At 41.6% G+C, this 21032-nt stretch overlaps 3 protein-coding genes across 14 annotated transcripts in view; all 3 read left to right on the top strand.

Annotated features, from left to right (window-relative positions):
- Positions 1-11133, top strand: part of cita (citron rho-interacting serine/threonine kinase a) — a 36622-nt gene extending 25489 nt beyond the window's left edge. For 5 of the 11 annotated variants that reach the window (XM_069517174.1, XM_069517183.1, XM_069517158.1 and 2 more), the window contains exons 33-50: positions 746-769; positions 1286-1423; positions 1893-2073; positions 2157-2248; positions 2413-2517; positions 2728-2897; positions 3259-3303; positions 4808-4888; positions 4977-5112; positions 5205-5344; positions 5500-5592; positions 5729-5837; positions 6019-6147; positions 6389-6469; positions 6569-6647; positions 6822-7004; positions 8198-8585; positions 9095-11133. In XM_069517174.1, coding sequence (XP_069373275.1) covers positions 746-769; positions 1286-1423; positions 1893-2073; positions 2157-2248; positions 2413-2517; positions 2728-2897; positions 3259-3303; positions 4808-4888; positions 4977-5112; positions 5205-5344; positions 5500-5592; positions 5729-5837; positions 6019-6147; positions 6389-6469; positions 6569-6647; positions 6822-7004; positions 8198-8585; positions 9095-9118 — 2198 coding nt within the window. In that variant the 3' untranslated portion in view covers positions 9119-11133. Of the gene's footprint in view, positions 1-745; positions 770-1285; positions 1424-1892; positions 2074-2156; positions 2249-2412; positions 2518-2727; positions 2898-3258; positions 3304-4807; positions 4889-4976; positions 5113-5204; positions 5345-5499; positions 5593-5728; positions 5838-6018; positions 6148-6388; positions 6470-6568; positions 6648-6821; positions 7005-7718; positions 7856-8197; positions 8586-9094 lie in introns of those variants that run through there. The other 6 variants (XM_020086840.2, XM_020086838.2, XM_069517187.1 and 3 more) reach the window with 5 other exon arrangements.
- A 1907-nt stretch (positions 11134-13040) lies between these two features.
- Positions 13041-15814, top strand: myl2a (myosin, light chain 2a, regulatory, cardiac, slow). Its single transcript, XM_020086506.2, has 7 exons — positions 13041-13163; positions 13736-13828; positions 14371-14446; positions 14578-14682; positions 14797-14875; positions 15094-15142; positions 15391-15814. The coding sequence occupies exons 1-7, from the start codon at positions 13161-13163 to the stop codon at positions 15493-15495; spliced, it is 510 nt and encodes a 169-aa protein (XP_019942065.1). The 5' UTR covers positions 13041-13160; the 3' UTR covers positions 15496-15814.
- A 2349-nt stretch (positions 15815-18163) lies between these two features.
- Positions 18164-21032, top strand: part of LOC109629186 (paxillin) — a 29925-nt gene continuing 27056 nt past the window's right edge. Inside the window, exon 1 of one of the 2 annotated variants that reach the window (XM_069517129.1) lies at positions 18164-18354. In XM_069517129.1, coding sequence (XP_069373230.1) covers positions 18342-18354 — 13 coding nt within the window. In that variant the 5' untranslated portion in view covers positions 18164-18341. The remainder of the gene's footprint in view (positions 18355-21032) is intronic. The other variant, XM_020086730.2, reaches the window with a different exon arrangement.

Below are 21032 nucleotides of genomic sequence, written 5' to 3'. Positions count from 1 at the left end.
AACAAACAGTTTCAAACTCATGTTGCCCTCAGCTCATCACCTCAATTTGAACCTGGGTTTTGAAGGTGATCACCCTTATGCTATCAGTGTCGACACAATTGGGACTCCCTGTTCACATGTTTTATTTACGTGTTGTGTATTTGTGTGTGTCCTTTCTATGGCCTGTCTCACCAAGCAGGATTATGAAGTTGAATAAAATTGGATAAAATCTGTTTAGCACTTGTTACACCAAGGACACGGAAGCAAAAAGAGCCATTTCAGGTTTTATTCACTGTGCGTTTATCCAGCTAACGTCGTAATCCTGCTTGGGCCTGTCTCACAAAGTACGAATAGTGGATTATCCAGGTAGCACTGGTTTTGATCCACTAAAGCTGAACCACTAAATGTTTTGGGGTGGTTGATCACCATGGAAACTGAATCTTGTAAAACATGTAATCATAGAATTGTGGCTGGTTCAGTGACTCATATCAAAAGCAGCCTGTGTGGGGAAAAATAGCAAGCAACAATTTGAACAGAATCTTCTGATGACAAAAATAATGATCCTTAATCATGTGCAACTGAATCTCTAAACACCATGGTGTCAGTTGTTGTGATATCATAAAATACTACTTGTATTTTATCAGACCCTCACTAAGTCAAACTTGCTTTGTGATTCAGACCTCTGACTGTCTGCGTTCCTTTACTTTCACTTAGCTATTGTTAGACTGCTCTCTCCTTTCTGTCTCTTTCCTCTTGCTCCTCACAGAAAAGAGGAGGGTCACCTTTGAAAGTAAGTTAGCAGTCACCACAGTGCGTCTCTTCACATGCATGAGCTCATCTACATGCATCATGCATTATAAAGACATATTTTAAAATTCTAAATCTGTCTTACTGTCCTTTTGTCACATAAACCATAACTTGATCAGAGACTTTTCTCGGAAAGGTCAAGTTTGGCGTCTTCTGTCTATTTTTTTTTCAGCCTCATTCCTGGAGTCATGATTTAGATAGCATATGGCAGAATAGGCAACGTTTCACCCAAGAGTATTTTAATTTACCCCATGCTCATTGGCATGCATTATCTAATTCTGATTGACTTGAAAAAATACTTAAACATTCATATGCCTTTGTGCCTGCAATTAAAACATTCAATTCATTTTTCAAATTGCCCCATGCTGCTTGAAAAACTGGATCTCATCCAATTTTTGCAGATTTCTGAAATGATTACTTGTGTAACAAAATGTTATGGTACCATAATTCTCTTTCAGTAAGTCCTCTCTCTTCCTGCTTCTTCCTCTTTGTATCGCAGAATTTGGTCGTCGTGTGAAGGAACGAATGCACCACAACATCCCTCATCGTTTCACCGTGGGCCTCAACATGAGGGCTGCCAAGTGTGCCGTCTGTCTGGACACTGTGCATTTTGGACGGCAGGCTGCCACTTGTCTAGGTCTGTAGCTGTGAATACCAAATGTGAAGATATTTCAGGAATATTTATTGGCCGGCTCTAATGAAATGCTGGAAATAGCACTTGTTGTGTCGCCATCACAATCAACTCCCTCTCATGATGGAATAAGAGTTTTAGCTGTCCTTAAAATTTCTAATGTTATGAGTCCTATAAAAAAAAACTGGAGAGCAGAGACTCTCATGGAAATATGGAAATTGTCTTAGTCTTGTCATTAAAGGATTACAGCTAGAGTGGCAGAGGTTATCAACATTAAATCATATAAGCTTGGTGATAACCCCACCACTTGATGCTTTTTCTCTTCCAAACATGATTCTATAAATATTTAAACAAAAAGCAAATAATAACAACTCCCATATTAATGATTAATGACTAATAAAGAAACTGTCTAATGAATCCATATTAGCATTCCTTCACCCTCTCTTTCTCTCTCTCTCTTTCTTTCTTAATATAGAGTGCCACACCTTGTGTCACCCTAAATGCTCACCGTGTCTTCCGGCCACCTGCGGTCTGCCAGCCGAGTACGCCACTCACTTTTCAGAGGCTCTGTGTCGAGAAAAGGCAAACTCGCCTGCGCTGCAAGTCAAAGAGGCCAGTGGGCATGTTCGCTTGGAGGGATGGATGAAGCAGCCTCGGTAAAAATTTCAGTCCTTCTGTAACATTTGTCATGTTAAATACATGCCATTGAATGTGTGTACCTCTGTGTTTCCTCACATAGAAATGGAAAGCGTGGTCAGCAAGGCTGGGAGACGAAGTACGTGGTGCTAGATGGAACCAAAGTGTCCATCTATGAATGTGAGCCCAGAGAGGGTCAGTACTTATTTTTTATAGCAGTATTTTTATATTGATAACATTTCATTGGAAAATACTTTTTTCCCAAATGGTTTTCCATAAATGGTTACCATTTATGTTACCATGAAGATCAATACAACAGAAATAAAACAACAGGAATCATGTGGTGTTTTTTTTTCTAGACTGTGTGACGGCTGAGGAGGAGTTTGAGCTCTGTATGCCTGATGGAGAAGTGACAATTCATGGAGCCGTTGGAGCCTCTGAGCTCATCAACACGGCAAAGTCAGGTACCAGATTAACATCAACTAAATCTGCTTCATTCAGCCTGTGTAGGAGTAGAAGTGCATCCTCCAATCCCTATATTTGAAATAGCAAATATTCAATAATTGTTCATCTTATTCCAAAATATAACAAAAATGTTGACCATTCTACGAGGCTGGGAAATTACGCTATTAACAAGAGAGCCAACCATTTCAGCTTTGTGTTTCTGTACACAGATATCCCATATGTGTTGAAGCTGGAGTCACATCCCCACACCACCTGCTGGCCAGGCCAGTCTCTCTACTTCATGGCTCCCAGCTTCCCTGACAAGCAGCGCTGGGTGGCTGTGCTGGAGTCTGTGGTGGCTGGTAGCCGTGGATCTAAAGACAAAGTCGATTCTGATGCTGTAAGTTTTTGTGTCTATATTTAATGTTTCTGCTTGTGTCAGGCCTGATTGGGTTCAAGAGTTTGCCTAATAAGAGTGTAAGACAGACAAATTTGCTTATTACAATATGCACAATAGTAATGTAGTAATGTAATCCGAGGGTGGCTGTATTGTTTGGTGTGATTGGCTCAAATATACTGAATGCCTCCATTAAACATCAGCCAGCGCCTTCACTTCTTTTTCTCCCCCTCCCTCTTCTTTCTCTCTCTGCATGTTCTCAACATCAACGTCTTCTATTTGTGTGTTGTCATCGTCTTTGTTGATGTGGTTATACTGTGCGTGTGTATCTCCATTCAACTCGGTTGTGTGGATCATATTATAGGCAGGTGTTTCTAAAAGACAGAAGAACCTATCCCCTCTGGTTCAGGTACAGTAAGTGGCTGCACGAACGCTTGGGCTTCAGTCAGTCGACCGACCGACTGAGCATGCAGTAGCTGTACATATATGCGCATATAACACTGACACCGTTCAGTACAGGTCAACACAGTCTGAGGCTCCGTGACTGAATATGGTCCAATGGAAGAGCCGCCCTTTGAAACACTGCTAGAACATCACATAAAACGTACATAGTGCATGGATGTGAATAGACACTGCTGTGCACCTTTGGCCTGGTGTCATACGGTATGTTCTGGCATGCATGCTTCTGCAAAAGCCATGCGCTGCTTTAGCCCCATTGACTGAAACACAGACACATATACACACTCCTGAAGCAACCTGAGCTCAACAACAGTCTGCAGACTTCTATTTTGTTTGGTGTTGGTGTGTTTATTGTGTTTTTTCATCTCTCTTGCAATCCTGTGCCAAATGATCCTTAAAAATACTGTTCGATTTTCAAAACTGTTCTTAAACGTTTGTTAAATCTGCCTCTTTATTCAAATATACATTTAAATATTTAATACGCAGTGTTTTCCTTAAGGCAGAATATGCTATATGGCCAAAATTATTAAACCAAAATATGTCTACCACTTAACACCTACACCTAAATGTGATTATTAACATCTCATTCCAAAACCATGAGCTGTAATATGCTATAAAAGCCTCTTCCTAGAAAGACTTTCCATAGTAATCTTAAGACTGGCTACACGCCGTCCACATGAGCATCAACATAAGGCTTCATTTTTCAGTTCATCCTAAACGTGTTGGATGGGTTGAGGTCAGAGCTCTTTCCAGGCCAGTTGAGTTTTTACACACCAAACTCAAAGAGACGTTTTGTTAAAGATTACTCTTAATACACAGGGGCATTGTTGTGTTAACATGGCAAAGGACCTTCTTTAAATGTTACCATAAATCTGGATGTTTGAATAATATACTTCATGAGGATTTTTTAAATTGGAACTATGGGACTTTGCCCAAATTGCAATGGACCAAACATGACTAAAGTGTTTGGATTGAATAGTCTTTTGTCTGCATACTTTTGGCCATATTGTTTATAAATTGTTTGACTAACCCTCAGTTATTTTTACTAACTTACTTTTACTTTTCTATTATAAGTTAATTTCCATCTGCAGCACCTGTCATTACTTTGCTGTCTTCTGTAAAATGTCCATACAACCAGAGGACAGCATGAGGACACTAGCAATGTTAAACCATGTTTATAACATGTATTTATTTACCCACTACTTTTGCTTTTGTTGCTCTGACGTGGTTGTTGAAGTGGTCACCCAGAGTTACACAGCTCTAAACATACCAACTGATTTGTGTTTGTAGTATCAGAAACTGTGAACTACTAGTGTTGTTATCAAAAGCTCGCCCAATTCCTGGTCACATTTAGTTACTCTTTGATTGGTTATTGTCTCATTTAGTTCCTATTTTTGTTCATTTTACATGTCTATGTCCATGTCTCTCTCTGTTTATGTTTCTTGTTTTAATAGAAACTTTTAGGGAACTCCCTGCTGAAACTGGAGGGTGATGACCGTTTGGACATCAACTGCACTCTGCCTCTCACTGACCAGGTACAAAGACAAAAAAACTTGAGACATGTCCTCTGCCTGATACATTATTCAGCTGCATGTTCACCTGTATGATATCCCTTTCTCTCAGATTGTGTTGGTTGGGTCCGAGGAGGGATTGTACGCTCTAAACGTCATAAAGAACTCTTTGACACACATCCCTGGGCTGACCTCCGTCTTCCAGATCCAGATTCTGAAGGAGCTCGATAAGCTGCTAATGATCACTGGTCAGTACAATACGCCCAATATAGTCAAATGCACGGTCTTCGGAGGTTTAACTGTACTGTTTAATCATTCATTCATTGATATTGTCCTCCAGGAGAAGAGAGGGCACTTTGTCTGGTGGAGATCAAGAAAGTGAAGCAGTCTTTGTCACAGTCTCATCTCCCGGCACAGCCTGACCTCAGTCCCTTCATCTTTGAGACAGTGAAGGGATGCCACCTCTTCTCCTCTGGCAAGGTGAGTCAGGCTGTTGTTACTTACACAGAACACAATCATTTTAGTTGGGCTGTTATTTAGTCAGAGTTAATGATCAGAGTAATAGCAGAGCGCTGTGCTGTCTGATTGCAGATATTTACTGCTCTCCTGATTGCAGAATTGTTCTCTCTTCACAGATTGACAATGGGACTTGTATCTGTGCTGCTATGCCCAATAAGATCACAATTCTACGACTCAACGAAAGCCTCAACAAGTTCTGCATCAGAAAGGTAAGTGGGCCTGAGAGACAAGGATGTAGATTACATGAAGGAAGGAAGGACTGTTTTGTGTCGACATTAAAGCTTTGTGTTCTTTCAGGGAGTAATGAGTTTGACAAAGTGTCACTGTTGAACTTTGTATTTTCAGGAGATTGAGACGTCAGAGCCTTGCAGCTGTATCCACTTCACTGGCTACAGCATCATCATCGGCACCAACAAGTTCTATGAGATTGAGATGAAGCAGTATGTGCTGGAAGGTAACTGTTTAAAATCTGTATTGATGTAGCTTTTGAAAATATAACTTCATAAGCCAGATGGTGTTGTGAGAAACTCTACATGAGGGTGTATCTGTGGCTGTGAAGTTGGAACATTCACACCTGAATGACCTCAGTCATACTGATAGTGATTTTTACTGCCTTTTTTTTTCTTTTCCTACAGAGTTCCTGGATAAAAACGACGTAACGCTCGCCTCTGCCGTCTTCGCTGCGTCTTCCCACAGCTTCCCCATCTCCATCATCCAGGTCACCACTGCTCCACAGAAGGATGAATACCTGCTCTGTTTCCATGGTAAGATGCCTATTTTCTGTCTGTGTGGGCACACATGGTCTCTACGCTGTGTGTGCAGTCAAGCATGTCAATGCATGTATCAGTAAAGAAACCGCAATTTAACCCTTAGTGGGAGAAAATTTGTCTGCAGGAAATAATTGTTGTCAATGTGATACCTGCTTATTTCTAACAGGAGATTATTTGGGTTTATGTTTACAAATAGGCAGTTTTTAGAGTAATATCTGAAACATTTGTCTCGCAGAGTTTGGTGTGTTTGTGGATGCATACGGCCGCAGGAGTAGAAGTGATGATATCAAATGGAGCCGTCTGCCTCTCTCATTTGGTTAGTGTCAATCAGGGACACATTCAAATTTTGATTTATTTTCCAATTATTTATGCGCAATATAAAAAGATATTAAGTGGATTTGTTCTGACCTTTCAGCGTACCGAGAACCTTACTTGTTTGTGACCTACTTCAACTCCCTGGACGTTATTGAGATTCAGGGACATGCTGCTCTGGGGTAAGATTCCCTTCTGCTTATTTGTCAGTGCTAATGTCTCAATTAGTACGCATTATCATCATTGTGTGGATGCTTATTCAGTATTATTATTTATTGTCTTGCTCAAAGAGCTCAGTAGAGATCGGAGAGAACAAAAAATATTTGCCATATCTGATGCTATTTCCTCTTTTCCAGGCCTCACTCATATGCACACCTGGATATCCCCAACCCACGCTACCTTGGCCCCGCCATCTCCTCTGGGGCCATCTACCTGGCCTCGTCCTACCAGAACAAACTGAGGGTCATATGCTGCAAAGGCAACCTGGTCCAGAGCCAAGAGGGTTTAGGAGACCTGCAGCGCAACGACTCCGGCCGCAGGTGACAACACACACACACATGTAACCGCTATTTGATAAACCTGGCCCTGCTAACACTCGTGATAGCTGATAAAATCTTGCATATTATGTTGTAATATGTTTTTAAACCGCCACTACCACCCAACACTGTTGTTATATGTGCAAATGTTAGGCTAAAATCAATTCTACAATAAAGGAATGAATAAATAAACGTATCAAATGATCAGACAAACTGTACACTGTAGAGCGCATACCTCCACCAACAGTCCCTTTACATTGAATCAAACTGCACCAAATGAAGTACACTCATAGATATCAGTTCCCTTAATATGCCTGAACTGGATACTCAGTTTAATTAGCAATTCGTGACAACTCCTATATATAATTTTACAGCCGCATTATCTATGTATCAATAGATAAATAAATGATGCTATTACTTTAATTTGTCTTTTGAAGGGAAAATCACAGATAAAACCCATCTTATTTATTTATTCATTCATTTATTTTTGGTGAGCTTTAATCTTCTCTGTGATGCTGAGTCTATACTGTAAGAGTGTTACACTGCACTCGTGTTCTCCATGTGCACTGGTGTGGTTGAAGGGTCACTGGGACTAGCTGGCACTGATGGGCACAGGTCGACATCCACAGGTGGTGATTGTAAAAATGTGGCCCTAATGTTTTTATTTGGTTACACAGTAAGAACAGAAAAGTAATACCTTTATTTTATTCTTTGCAGGAGGAGGAGTTCATTTTTTATCTGTAACAAATCGTAAGATTTGTCTTTCTAAATTAGATTAACTTTTCAAAGTGTATCTTATTAAATGTAGAAGGGAAATTGTTGAATAAAGACTCACTGCCTCTTTTTACCTTCTGAGACTGGTCTATTACAATTTGATGCTCACGATCAAATGAGCTGTTCTTGCTTATCGTGTTGATTTTTAAAACTGGCTTACGAAACCAGTCCAAACGTTGCTCTTCCCCTGTTGTCAGCCACTGACTGTATTTTCACTTTAAAAAGTCAAATGTGGTCGATGAGTTCAGTCTAGTTACAAACTGCTCAACAAATTAGCTTGAGTGTGATCTCATCAGCTTCACCACATTTAATAACTGACCTGATTCCTATAGCGCCAAGCAAAGCCCATGTCTCGAGACACATGCCTCTTTCTTTTACCAACACTCCGTGCCCGTCTTTATGCCTCGGTTCCTCCCTAACAGCCCCAACAAGCGCGGGCCTCCATCCTACAATGAGCACATCTCTAAAAGGCTGGCAGCCAACCCCCTGGTTCACGGAGACCCAGGCACACCTCACCGCTACCGAGAGGCTCGCACAGAGTTTCGACGGGACAAGTCCCCCAGCCGCCCATTGGAGCGAGAGAAGTCCCCCGGTAGAATGCTGGAAAGCAGGATAGGGGGGTCTCCAGGCAGGGCCATGGTCGACCCCCGGTTAGAGCGCTCCCCGGGGAGGGCCATGGCAGACCCTCGCATGGACCGCTCCCCTGGCCGGATGATGGATGTTCGTAGGGAGAGGTCCCCCGGACGATTCGAAGAGCGCCAAAGGCTCCATACTGGCTCTGGACGCACACCCATAAACTCTGTTAACAAGGTTTGACAGTCGTTTATTTACTCTCTTTTAATATTAAGTTGACATTTTGGATGAAACACGGTCACTGTCTTGTTGAGTTGGATGAGATGACGGACAAATGTAAAATCAAAATTTCTGGATCTTTAGAGATGCTGGTAGACAGATGTTCCTACTTTTGCACAAAGCCAGCAGCTGTTTGTCTGGCTCTCGTCTTAATGCTAAGCTAAGCTACCTGGCTGCTGGTGTTAGCTTCATCTCTAACTGACAGACACAACATGGTGTTGATCTTCTCAGTTAACCCTCACAAAGAGGATTTCACCTAATGTCAATCACTTTTTTTTAAAATTATTATTCCACTGGATTGGGTTGATGAACCAATTTTATTTTAATGGTCACAAAAATCCTGTTTTGTGTATTTTAGCATAGGTTTTGGTTCCAATTTTAATTGGTCACAAGCAAACATCAAATTATTATAGCATATTTTCTTGCACATACGTAACTGATGGCCTTGTGTTCACTGTTTCCTCCAGGTATGGGACCAATCATCTGTTTGAGACACAGCAGGGCCACATAGCCAGACATGGACGGAGAAAATCATCTATGTAAAGGAAAAGGAGGAAACTCGGGAACCAGTGAGAATGTCACCGACTCATGATGAAACACTGCCACACATCTGTTTTGACTGACATCTAAGCTGAAACCCCCACAGAGAAAAACATCTGGAGCTGTTTGAGCAGAGAGAGAATGAGAGAAATAAATAGATGTTTTCACAATCAGGTCATTTTTTTCCTTAATGAACTTAGGAAGGTCCAGAAAATGCCATATTAACAATCTGAGCAGGTTTTTTTGAGGTGCGGTGTGAGTATGTGCTCTGTCATCTGAGAAGGAAGTAACTTGATTTGATTTAATTTCGTCAACAACAGAAAAGTGTGACGTGAATAGACTTGACTCATGAGTTTCTCTCGCTTCAGTTTACTCCAGTCGGTAGAGACTGTAATAGATAAGCACAGCCGTAGCAACAAGTCAAAGCCTAAATATTTTCAGAAGTCGCTCATGAGTGAAAATGGCAGAAAATAGTATTATCACAAGTGGCAACTTTCCACACTCAGCTCTGTCCTGTGTAGCTACAGATGAGGGCAGGAGAGTAGTGAACATCCAACATTTCTGGCTCCAGTCCTGCGCTGACACGTCAATACACAATCATTATCAGCTTATTACAATCATTCTTCACTAGCCTCAGTCTCCTGTCGAGACTGTGGCTAGCTAAGGTAACAGGACTTATCTCGAGCAAACACTAATTTGAATAAAAATATAAATGAATGAACCCTTCCAACCCCTGTACATCACACACCGGATGATTGTCTGCCCTCAGATAGGTTGACACTAAAACTGCACTACCCACAATCCCCCAGCAGCGATGGAGCAGGACCTTTCTAATCCCTCAGAACGCTATCTGACTGTAAATAGACGAGACATAATTTTATATATTAAGAAGGAATTTCAAGGCTGGATTAAGCCATGTCTATTTTTGTTAAAGAAAAAAAAAATATTACGTGTCCTCTTGAATGTCCAATGAGTATTCTTTTAATATGTCCAAACGTCTTTTATCAAGTGAGTGATTGTATCTGGATCCAGCTCTTGTATGCACTTCATCTGTCAAAGGCAAAACCTCAGTGCTAAATTATATGACAGGAGGGAAAAAAAGATCATGTATGAAGCTTACAACATAGTACTTGAGCATTTCTTCTTGTACAATGTCCCTGAATATTGTAAATAGCCCAAAATGGTTCAAGGTGAAGAGGAAAATAAATTTTCCCTGATTCGTAAACGGCATGGATATGTATATCTGAAATGAAACGGAGTGTTGTCTTCTGCTTCTGCCTCATTCGGGTAATATTTTTATTCCAGTTTTAAGAATGAAGCACGTGAATAACATCTGTTCATTTAACTATTACCTCTTTGCACAGTTCATTCTTATAATTTAAAATTTTAAAGGCACTCTTGGCAAGCTAAACATTCCAGTCTAAACTTAAAAAAATCAAATCCGTCCACGATTACTTTGCTCTTGTTGAGCTGTTATTATCTCTACAGATCTTCATTTGATATCAGGAAATAGAAAATGGGTGTTTGTAGAAATGTTTTTGGAGATTCCACATTTTAACTTGCCCAGCGTGTCTGTCAACAGTAGTGTGCTCAATAGGAAGACTTTTCATCAACTTACTGAATCCACTATTGTTCTTTTTTACACGTCACAAACCTTCCTGAATGTATTGAAGCCAAGACGACGGAACCGATTCATTGGTCACAATTTCTCAACAGAAAGCACCCAAAGCTACAGATTGCACAAGTTTTCTACTGCTGTCTATATAGGACTCTATAGAAGAAGGGTTTTTCCATCCTGTTTTATTTCATTTTTATATTCTTTTTATAATTAGCATTACTTTTCACATGATCCTGTATCATGATGCCGTAACACTGGATATGATATTGATGTCTGCTAACAAATGTTTTATTAGCGTTCTCCCTGTAGAGATTTTGTCACAGAATATTAAATATTATATGCATTGTCTTTCCCTTCTAATTTGTCTTCTTGTGTTGTGGCTGTGTTAATTTCAATCCCTTCATACTCTTCCTTATTAAACCTGTAAGGTAAGGGAAGTGGAAACTGGTCGTGTGTGCAGCTTTTTTTCCTTTTCTACTAAACACTCACTCTCCAGTCTGCCAGTGAAATGGCCATTTGTCCATGTCCATTGTGTGAGAGGAGGTTGGTCTATTTATAGGTGTCTGATCCCAGCGCTCAGTGGCTCGCCATTCCAGCCACAGTAGCTGCAGCGGCTGCTCCGATCCGAAACTGAGAGCAGAGCAGAAGTTTTCAATAATAGCTGCTGCCTCGTTTGTTAACAGGAACTTGTCTAATTGTAACCTCTTTGTACTCGCCATGCTGCCTGCGAGATGACACCAGTGACATCTGCTGTTAGTTCAGCACCAGCTTTGCGTTTGACAGTGAGTGGACGGAGCGCAGGGAGTCTCTGAACACCTCTCTTAATTTAGATCACACACCCGTGGTGTCACCTACTCACCCCGGACCATTCAGCTCATTTTCACGCACTGTCACTTTTCTTGACCTGGGTGGCATCAAGTGATACTTGACGACTTGTTAATGCCGCAGAGAGACACAGCACATTGTAAGGATGTGTTCAGCTCTTCAACATGTCCAACCTTCTGTGGACATCGCTGAGATTAGTTTCACAAGCTCTTTAACACTTACACCAGTGTAGTTTAAGAAATGCATCCAAGTGGAATGTCATCTTTGGCCTTTGTCCACTACTTATCTCTGTCATGCATTTCTTTTAAAACTTTCTCGATATCAGTCTTATTATTTTTACAGTGTGGTTTCACAGACATTGGAGGAGACACACTCTTTGGCCATTTCCTTGGCATAAATGTCAGCAAGAATAAATGTCACTTAAATACTTGTGCTATTTGTGCCGTGCCGTACTGTGACATTGTCAGAGAAAGGTAGATTAGATTAACTCCAATTATGTGACGGAGTGTGTGAGACATGTGGCGAGGACATGATGGTGACAAAGTACTGACAGGTCAATAAATTACACTCAATGAGCTGGTGATTTTTCAAACTCTACATACATGCAAAGTACAGCATATACTATATTGTTTCTTGACTTGCAGAAAAAAAGTAGTAGTGCTGTTTAGAAAAGAAAAGATAGTATTAGTGCATTATTTCTTCATGAATCTTTAAAATGAATCCTGCACTGCCCACATACATCATCCTGCTGCAGGGGAGGTGGGTGGTCTCAGACTTCATTTAAAACATGTAAAAAAATTATATTGAATAATAATATCATCATTGTCCGTATTGAAGAGACATTATGTATTTGACATTTTTATCAGTTACATTACATCGTCTCAGTTTCATGTGACACATTCGGTGAGGACCAAACTTTCTTGCTCCCTCTTTATCTTACTTTATCCTCACCTTACTGCCTTAGAGTTTTAATCTATTTAATGTTTTATATTTATAGTGAAGATTATTATAATCTGATGTTTTTTTAAACGTTAAAATTTCTGAAATTCTACTCTAAAATGTAAAAGAGTACTGACGTGGAGAAGAAAAGTGAAAAATGAGAGATATTCTGAAATAAATACCTTTTAACTTTACATATACAATATTACTCTGATCGTGTTGGTACCACCGTCTGTAGTTTGAACGCTGGTCTGCAGATCGTGTTGGTACCACCGTCTGTAGTTTGAACGCTGGTCTGCAGACAGTGGGCGGTTTAAAGTGATTAAGTGCTTCAACCTTCAGTTTGCTCTTGATATCCTAGACCAGTTATTCCACTCTTCTTTGTCCGGTGTCAATCACGACGCCACAGGGCGAGTGGCTACTACAGGGGGGGCGAGTGTGCAATACTGTATGTTCTGTATGAAGCATCATTTACCTGTCACTTCCTAAAGAGGACATAGTTTATAAATATCATCCAGTAGAGCTGAGGGTTGGGGCTACAAAAGGCCACCCACCATCTCCCCCATTGTTCACTGGCATCATTGTTGGTCTGACCTCCCAGCTGCTCAGCCATGGTAAGTCTGTGTGCTGTTTGATGGAGTGATGATAGACAGGGATGTGCTCACTCCCATCTGTGTATTGAATTGCTGAAAAGATACACATCTTATGATTAATAATAATCCAACAATTTCTGCGATGATTAATGAGGTACAAGAAAAATATTAAAGCATCTTTGAATGGAAAGCTTGAATGGAAATGTTACTTTTCACCAGACATTGAATGCATCACTGTGTGCAGGACACATCCTAAATTACAAACATTATCCTGTATTTTAATGGTGATTTGAACATTTCTGTTTCATTGTGTTTGACCTGCTAATGGATACTGAAATTATACATGTCAAATTGTTACTGCCCTCATCTAACTAAGACAATTAACAATCTCATTTATAGATAATGCTTTTATCCCAGCATACATTTTAATCCAGGTTACGCTTTTGTGTAATAGCCCAAAAGCAATTTCCTATTGTTTATCAGTTCTGTTTTCTCTTATTAAGCTTTTAAGTCACTTTTAATTATTTTTTTTCCTGCCATGTAGTTTAACTAGCTCATAGTGTCTGCTTCATCTTCTGTCTTTCTGCCAACAGGCCCCCAAGAAAGCCAAGAAGAGGACAGCAGAGGGAGCCAACTCTAATGTGTTCTCCATGTTTGAACAGGCCCAGATCCAGGAATTCAAAGAGGTGAAAGCTGCTGGACCCATTTAAATTTCACTGATCATACATTCGGCAGTGAATCATGCAAACTCTTGCATGAATGTGTGTGTTAGTAAACCAGTGTCAAGGATTATGATCCAAGTGTTTCTTTCTTCGAAAGCACAGCAACAACACACAGAGGTCTGTTTCTTCCTCTCCCCTCCGTGTCTTTCAGTTTTCATTGTTCATCATTGTAGTATGTCCACCTGTCTATTTTTCCCCATCCTTGGCTTGACGGCAGAGAGGCATGTGGTATGTTGGTATGAGGCTCAGTGGTGCCCAGACATTGAGACTGTGTCATCAGTGATTAGGTTGCAGATAAACTGCTGGGCATGCCCTGGATGCCGGGCTAAACCCAGGGGGACTCGCAGGTTATAAATACTTAGCGGTGGTCATCCACTGTGCAAAGATGGCACTCAAAAAGGGAAGAAAGAGAATCTAAAACCGAGAGTGACATCGATTACATTTTTTCTTTTTGCGGGGAGCGTGTGGCTGAAACTCTGGCTTTATGTTCTGTGCTCTGACCTCAGGCCTTCACCATCATGGACCAGAACAGAGACGGCTTCATCGACAAGAACGACCTGAGAGACACGTTTGCGGCTCTAGGTGCGTTGTCATCACTCTGTATATCGGTCACATCCATAATAAGACACTGTGATTCGATTATTTTCTGTTAAGAGCATTTTCAAGTTGTTCAGATTTTACAAAATCCATGTTGACGGACTTTTGTGCCACAGGACGTCTCAATGTGAAACAGGAAGAGATCGATGAGATGCTCAAAGAGGCTCCGGGCCCCATCAACTTCACCATCTTCCTCACCATGTTCGGTGAGAAGCTGAAAGGTGAGAGCAAATGGGCGGAAGATTGTTAGTGTAACCATAAAAACAAAATCTAAGCAGTGCAGCATGAATTTAAATATGTTTCGATATGTTTTTTTCTTTTTTTAATGTATCTAGGTGCTGATCCAGAGGAAACCATCCTCAACGCATTTAAAGTCTTTGACCCTGAGGGGAAGGGTGTACTGAGGAAGGATTAGTAAGTCGCTCAACACTCTCCACTCCACCTCAATTTGTGATATGCTAATTCATTGCGAGCAGCGTTATGTCAGCTTTTATTCAGAATTGATGTTTTCTTCTGAGTATGACTGCCATCACTCATCCCTGCACAACTCAACAATGAGTATGACCTGGACATTTCCTCCTGGTGTGAATACGAGGCCTCGTCACTGCTCACACTTTTTCTCTCTCCCTCAGCGTGACACAGATGCTAACAACACAAGCCGACCGATTCACCCCCGAAGAGGTACATTGTGGCCTTTTAAACTAATTATCATGATTATAGCAGATTGCTTTGTGTGTGTGGGTGAGTCCAAAAAGCACAAAGGGTTGAATGTCATTCTCACAATCATCTGCAACCACATCAGATTCATTTTTATACAAACTGAAACCAAAAGAAGGAAAACGATAATTGAATCATGACACCTTTTCACACACACTAAGCTATAGTATGTTGTTTTTCGTGAGGTACTAAAGCTGTTTTCTGTTTTTAAGATGGAGCAAATGTTTGCTGCCTTCCCTCCAGATGTGGCAGGAAACCTGGATTACAAGAACCTGGTTCACATCATCACCCACGGAGAGGAAAAGGACCAGGAGTGAACCTTCTTGTCGTCATTTTTGTCACATCGAACGTCCGTCTCTTGCCTTTACGTGACTCGAAACTGACCCACTGCCCTTGAAGGAGACATGAACTGTTGTTTATTTACTCATTTTGGCTGCATTGTGTCTGGGTCCTCTCAAGAGTATCAAGACAAAAAAAAATCTCTTCCCGTCCCTGACAAATGATTGACTAATTAAATTATTTTTCATTATTATTTTTTACAGACTCAAGCCCACTCACCTAATGTCATTGTTGTCATAGTAAAAAATCAATTTGTCTCATCTGTGCATGTTCGTCTAATAAAAGTTTTCCAAGATAGTTACCAGCCTCAATTTTTATCCAGAGCTTTTAAATCATTTATCTGAAGGGAACCCATGTTCATGTGACCATATGATTCGTGCTTGAACTCTATCTACACTTTAATTCCATGTTAGGAAGTGGATGTGTGCACTTGAGAATAGCAGGTGTGTAGTTGGTCCTCTGAAATCCCCCGGAGATTCATCCAAACATGGGCGTGGCATCATTTGTGTGTGTGCCTCTGTATATTTATGTGCATGCACAAAATAGGGTGTGTGTGTGTGTGGGTAAAAATGTTTGGCTACTGAAACAGAGGGCTTTAGAGAGACAAAGCCCTGTTGTTATTTTGGTGCTGTGATGATGGGAGGGGGGTAATGCTATACCTTGGAGTTTGTGCGACAAGAACACAATAGGTGCCAGCAAGTGATCTTTACCTCCCAGACCTGCCCCAGTTGCCAGACCTTGGCGGGGTGTTGGGGGGAAGGGCAGGAGGGCTTGTCAACCCCCAGACTCAAGTTTTGTTTTGGAGGGAGGGAGGATGTTCCAAAAGGGAGTGGTGAGGGATACAGTGTTTGGATCAACTTGGATATTTGAGCCCACATCATGTGTCCTGTTTCAACAAACTGGCAAATGAGGAGAGGGTGAATGTTTTTATGTTAACAGTGAGTCAAATGACAACGTCCATGTGAACACAGCTATTTGTAGTGACAAACTCGTGGATAATTGCAGCATTACCTGACTCAGCCTTCCTTTAAGCACTACAGAGCTTTGTATTGTCTTGTAGCTCATCTGTTAAGGTTTTGTGGCCCCTATTTTAACTGGTCTACTTATCTCTTTACACTCATAACATTGTTTGTGGCCGAATCATACACACGACAAACCGGACAGACAGAACAGTGGCATAGCTAATAACCATCCTCAGAACCAGCTAGTTCCCTCAGGATTTGTTGGAGACCAAAAACAGCTAAGAGGAGAGAGAACACTTTGTATCCACCGGATGACTTTAATGTTTCCACATTAACCAAAACGACCCTAAAAGGTTTTATAAAGTTTGATATGGATTTTCTCACATCTCTCAGTGTGACTACAACTCTGCATGCAATCCTGTATGATTGGGATGTTTGTTCTAGAGTTAAGACCCTGGCTGTAATTTCTTTCTTATTGCCATCAAATAAATGTAAGAGGTTGTCATACTGCAGTGAAAGGGGGACAATGTGAGTGTGCCATTTTTGAAGCTCATAAGGCAGACTCGAGTAAACATTAATGAGACTGTGATGAGGTTAGCACACTGGATGTGATTAGTACACTATGACAATACTGATAAATATTGTTCCTTACACTGTTGCGTCTCAGTTGGATGTTGTAAGAACCCTGTGACTGTACGGTTGGGGTAGGTCAGCACACTGTGACATCACTGTTGGATGAGATTAGCACAGAGTGACATCACAGTTGGATGGAGTCAGCACACTGTGACATCACTGTTGGATGTGGTCGGCACATTGTGACATCACAGTTGGATGTGGTCAACACAGTTTGAAATCACTGTTGGATGAGATTATCACAGTGTGACATCACAGTTGGATGGAGTCAGCACAGTTTGAAATCACTGCTGTTGGATGTGGTCGGCACATTGTGTCATCACAGTTGGATGGAGTCAGCACACTGTGACATCACTGTTGGATGTGGTGGGCACACTGTGACATCACTGTTGGATGTGGTGGGCACACTGTGACATCACAGTTGGATGTGGTCGACACAGTTTGAAATCACTGTTGGATGAGATTATCACAGTGTGACATCACTGCTGGATGTGGTGGGCACATTGTGACATCACAGTTGGATGGAGTCAGCACACTGTTGGATGGAGTCAGCACATTGTGACATCACTGTTGGATGTGGTTTGCACAGTGTGACATCACAGTTGGATGGAGTCAGCACACTGTGACATCACTGTTGGATGTGGTCGGCACAGTGTGACATCACTGTTGGATGTGGTCGGCACAGTTTGAAATCACTGTGAGGGTTTATTAAATGTCAAATTCTTTTTTGACACCATTTGGGCGATGGCGACCTTTAAACATGCAGTTGCAAGAGGACAGGTGATGTTGACATTCCTCCTGCAGCTGACATCACAGCAGCAGCAGAATACATTGAAATATGAAAAGTTATTAAATCAAAGTCATATCAAACACACATCAGCACACTACCTGCTTTAAAATGCGTTTGACAGTGTGTATGATATTTGTAAAGCAGACGATTCCATTTCCCAGCACATTGAAGCATGGTCAGTAAGACTCCGCTAGGTGTCGCTAGTGCCCGTGTCTGTGGGCTGGTGGCAAGGCCGGGGGGGGGCGGCAGCTGTGTGTGCGTACATGTGCATGTGCGTGTGGGAGAGCAGCAGCAGCAGCAGCAGGGGGAACTTGAAAACTTCGCAGCGTTCAGCGGAGGGAGACGCTCGAGCAGGAGCTGAGGCGGCTGCTCACAGTCCATCTGCGGTCGACAGAGCAGCAGCGGTCCGGCGCAGCAGCGGAACCATTTCCGGCACAACATGGATGATTTGGGTAAGTTCACCCGCCGCGACCGAACCCTCGCAGCCACGCGCGTGTGTGAGACTGTTTTCTGCTATAGCTCTGTGCGCGCGATAGACGTGGACACAACCGAATTCAATGGGGTCTTCAGAAAGTGGGTAACGGCAGCCTCGCTGCCGCGTGAGTGTGTATTAACGCGTGTGTCCGGGCAGGGTGAGTTGTCCATGCTCGGCGCGAGGCAACGAGTCCAGAAAGGCCCGCGTGTTGATATGAAAGCAGCCCCATCGCGATAATTAGCTTAATGGACATGTGTGTTAGCCGGTAGCTGTAGCGTCCGGACGTGTGTTTGTGTGCTCGTGTTGCTCCGGTGGCTGCTCACACACCTCGGTATAGTCCCTCCACACATTTAACCAGGCCTGCAGGGCTCCTCCAACTTTTCTCATCGCTGCAAACTAGCAGTCCTTTTAATGTGACTGCACACCGACCTGCTGGGCCCCTCCTGCTGATCGTCAGGTTTACAAAGCCTGAAGGGATAGTTCATCCAAGGAGGAAAACCTACTCCTTTTCTACTCACCACTGCGCCGATGGAGGGGTGGGTGAAGTGTTTGAGTCCACAAAACACTTTGAGTCTCAGGGGTAAACAGCGTTGCAGCCAGATCAATACAATTGAAGTAACTGGTGACAGATCCTTCAAATGTGAAATAAAAAAAACAGAAAAAACCCCATAAATAGCCTCCATGCTGCTCCTGTAAGCCTGACAATTCATTTCTACTGGAAACGGCGTCATTTACACCATGTTTACAGCCTTGAATTTAAAGGTCCAGTGTGTCAGATTTAGGTGAAAGGGATATATTGGTATAAATATAATGTAAAATGATCCTCATGATGTTTTCACTAGTTTGTTTCATCTAAATTGTATGAATTGTAGTTTTCTTTACCCCAGAAAAGGCCCTTTATACTTAAATACTTTATATTTACATCGAGGGGACCCTCTCTACGGAGGCTGCCATGTTTTTTACATTAGTCCAGACTGCACAAACTAAACACCTTTTGAGCTTTTATGACAACTGAAGCTACCACAGGTTCTTTTTCATGTTTGGAAGAAGAGGGTGAGGTGAGGGGTGTTCAGCTGCAACATGCAACTTCAACACTAGATATCACTAAATTCTACACACTGTACCTTTAAATGTCTTACTTACACTTGGATGACACCACAGGATTATTACATTTATGCATTTTATGTTTATTTTCATTTTTTTATGTTTGAAGAATCGGTCCCACCATAGGCATAGTGATGAGTAGAAAATGAGTGAAATTTCATTTTTGGGTTCACTATCCCTTTAACGTGATAGTTAAGAGCAAATTCAACCTTATTGTCATTGCCCATAGCAAAATTACCACAAACTGCAGTTTAACATCTAATCAGATTTTGCAAATAGTAGATTATGGTGCAGATGAGGCAATGTTTGTAGGAGAAAGTACTTGTAGATTGAACTGCTGATGATGCAATAATATAACAATAATTTAACATCCTATGGCAGGTGGGATGGTAACAGTGAAACCTCTGGTCAAAGTAGAGGAGACAGACTGTTTGTTTGTGATGCTCGGTGTCAGCACACTGCTCATTTGAAAGTGTCTAACTTTCAGCCTGAATTCAGCTGATCCCAACGGTGCTGCATTTGCATCTGCACAAAAACAAACACACAATCTTTTCTTTTCTATTGTAGTGAGGACACTCATTGGCACGATGCCTTCCCCAGCCCCTCACCCTAACCATCCCAACTAAATGTCTAAACCTGCCTACCCTCGTAGCACACAGTCAGATTGCTGCATTTTAAATACAACCTAACCCTAAATCTGATTCTAACCCTAATAGCAATACTTAACATTCAAACTGCCCTTTGAAAGTGGGTCAGAAAGCTACAAATTTCCTCATTCTGTGGGGTCTACGCTCAAATTGGTCCTCAAAATGATATAAGTATACAAACACACACATAGGCAAGTTTGTGCTGCAAGTTAGGACATCTTTGTTAGGACAGTGCTTTGAATTCTATTCATTGTGCACATTCTTACCTAAATGTATCCCTAACCTTAACTGGGACTTAAAAAATGACGTTTTGCCCCATTAGGACTGGGCTTTGGTCCCCATACTGTCTACTGGTCCAGACAAGGACACTGTTTATACAGGAAAAGGTTCCTAAAGAGGCAACACAAACAAGCACACACAGACACACTGTGGCCGATGAACCCAGGAGAGCAGTGCTGCACGAGGAGGAGGTTAACTCTGTGAATTATGACACACTCATCATTGACAGCAGAACATGTGATGCCTGAGAGCAGTTTGTGGTGACAGGGAGGGTGTGTGGGGCTCAGCACAATGTGCTTGATGCACACAGCTCAGTTACAGTGAATGTTCTTTCATTATTCATTTGATTATTCATTTATTAGTAATAATTCTTGTATGACCCAAACAGCCTTCTACCTGCTATATTTTAATGTTTGTTTCAGACCTTGATGGATCTTTCAGAAATCAACTCCAATAAAAAGTAAACAAGCAACTATGCTGGCCCTGTTCAATAAGATAAGAAATGATGATGAAAAAATATTCACAGTGCGATCACAGTCAAGGTTTTATTTACATGCACTGATTATATAGCTTGAGTTACAAGGCTGCAGGTTTTACCCCAGCAACTGTTAAGTTAAGTTTAGCA

Source organism: Paralichthys olivaceus, chromosome 2, assembly GCF_024713975.1.
Source record: "Paralichthys olivaceus isolate ysfri-2021 chromosome 2, ASM2471397v2, whole genome shotgun sequence".
Classification (NCBI taxonomy): domain Eukaryota; kingdom Metazoa; phylum Chordata; class Actinopteri; order Pleuronectiformes; family Paralichthyidae; genus Paralichthys; species Paralichthys olivaceus.
Note: the sequence above shows the minus strand (reverse complement) of the source record. Positions and strands in the feature narration are given on the sequence as shown.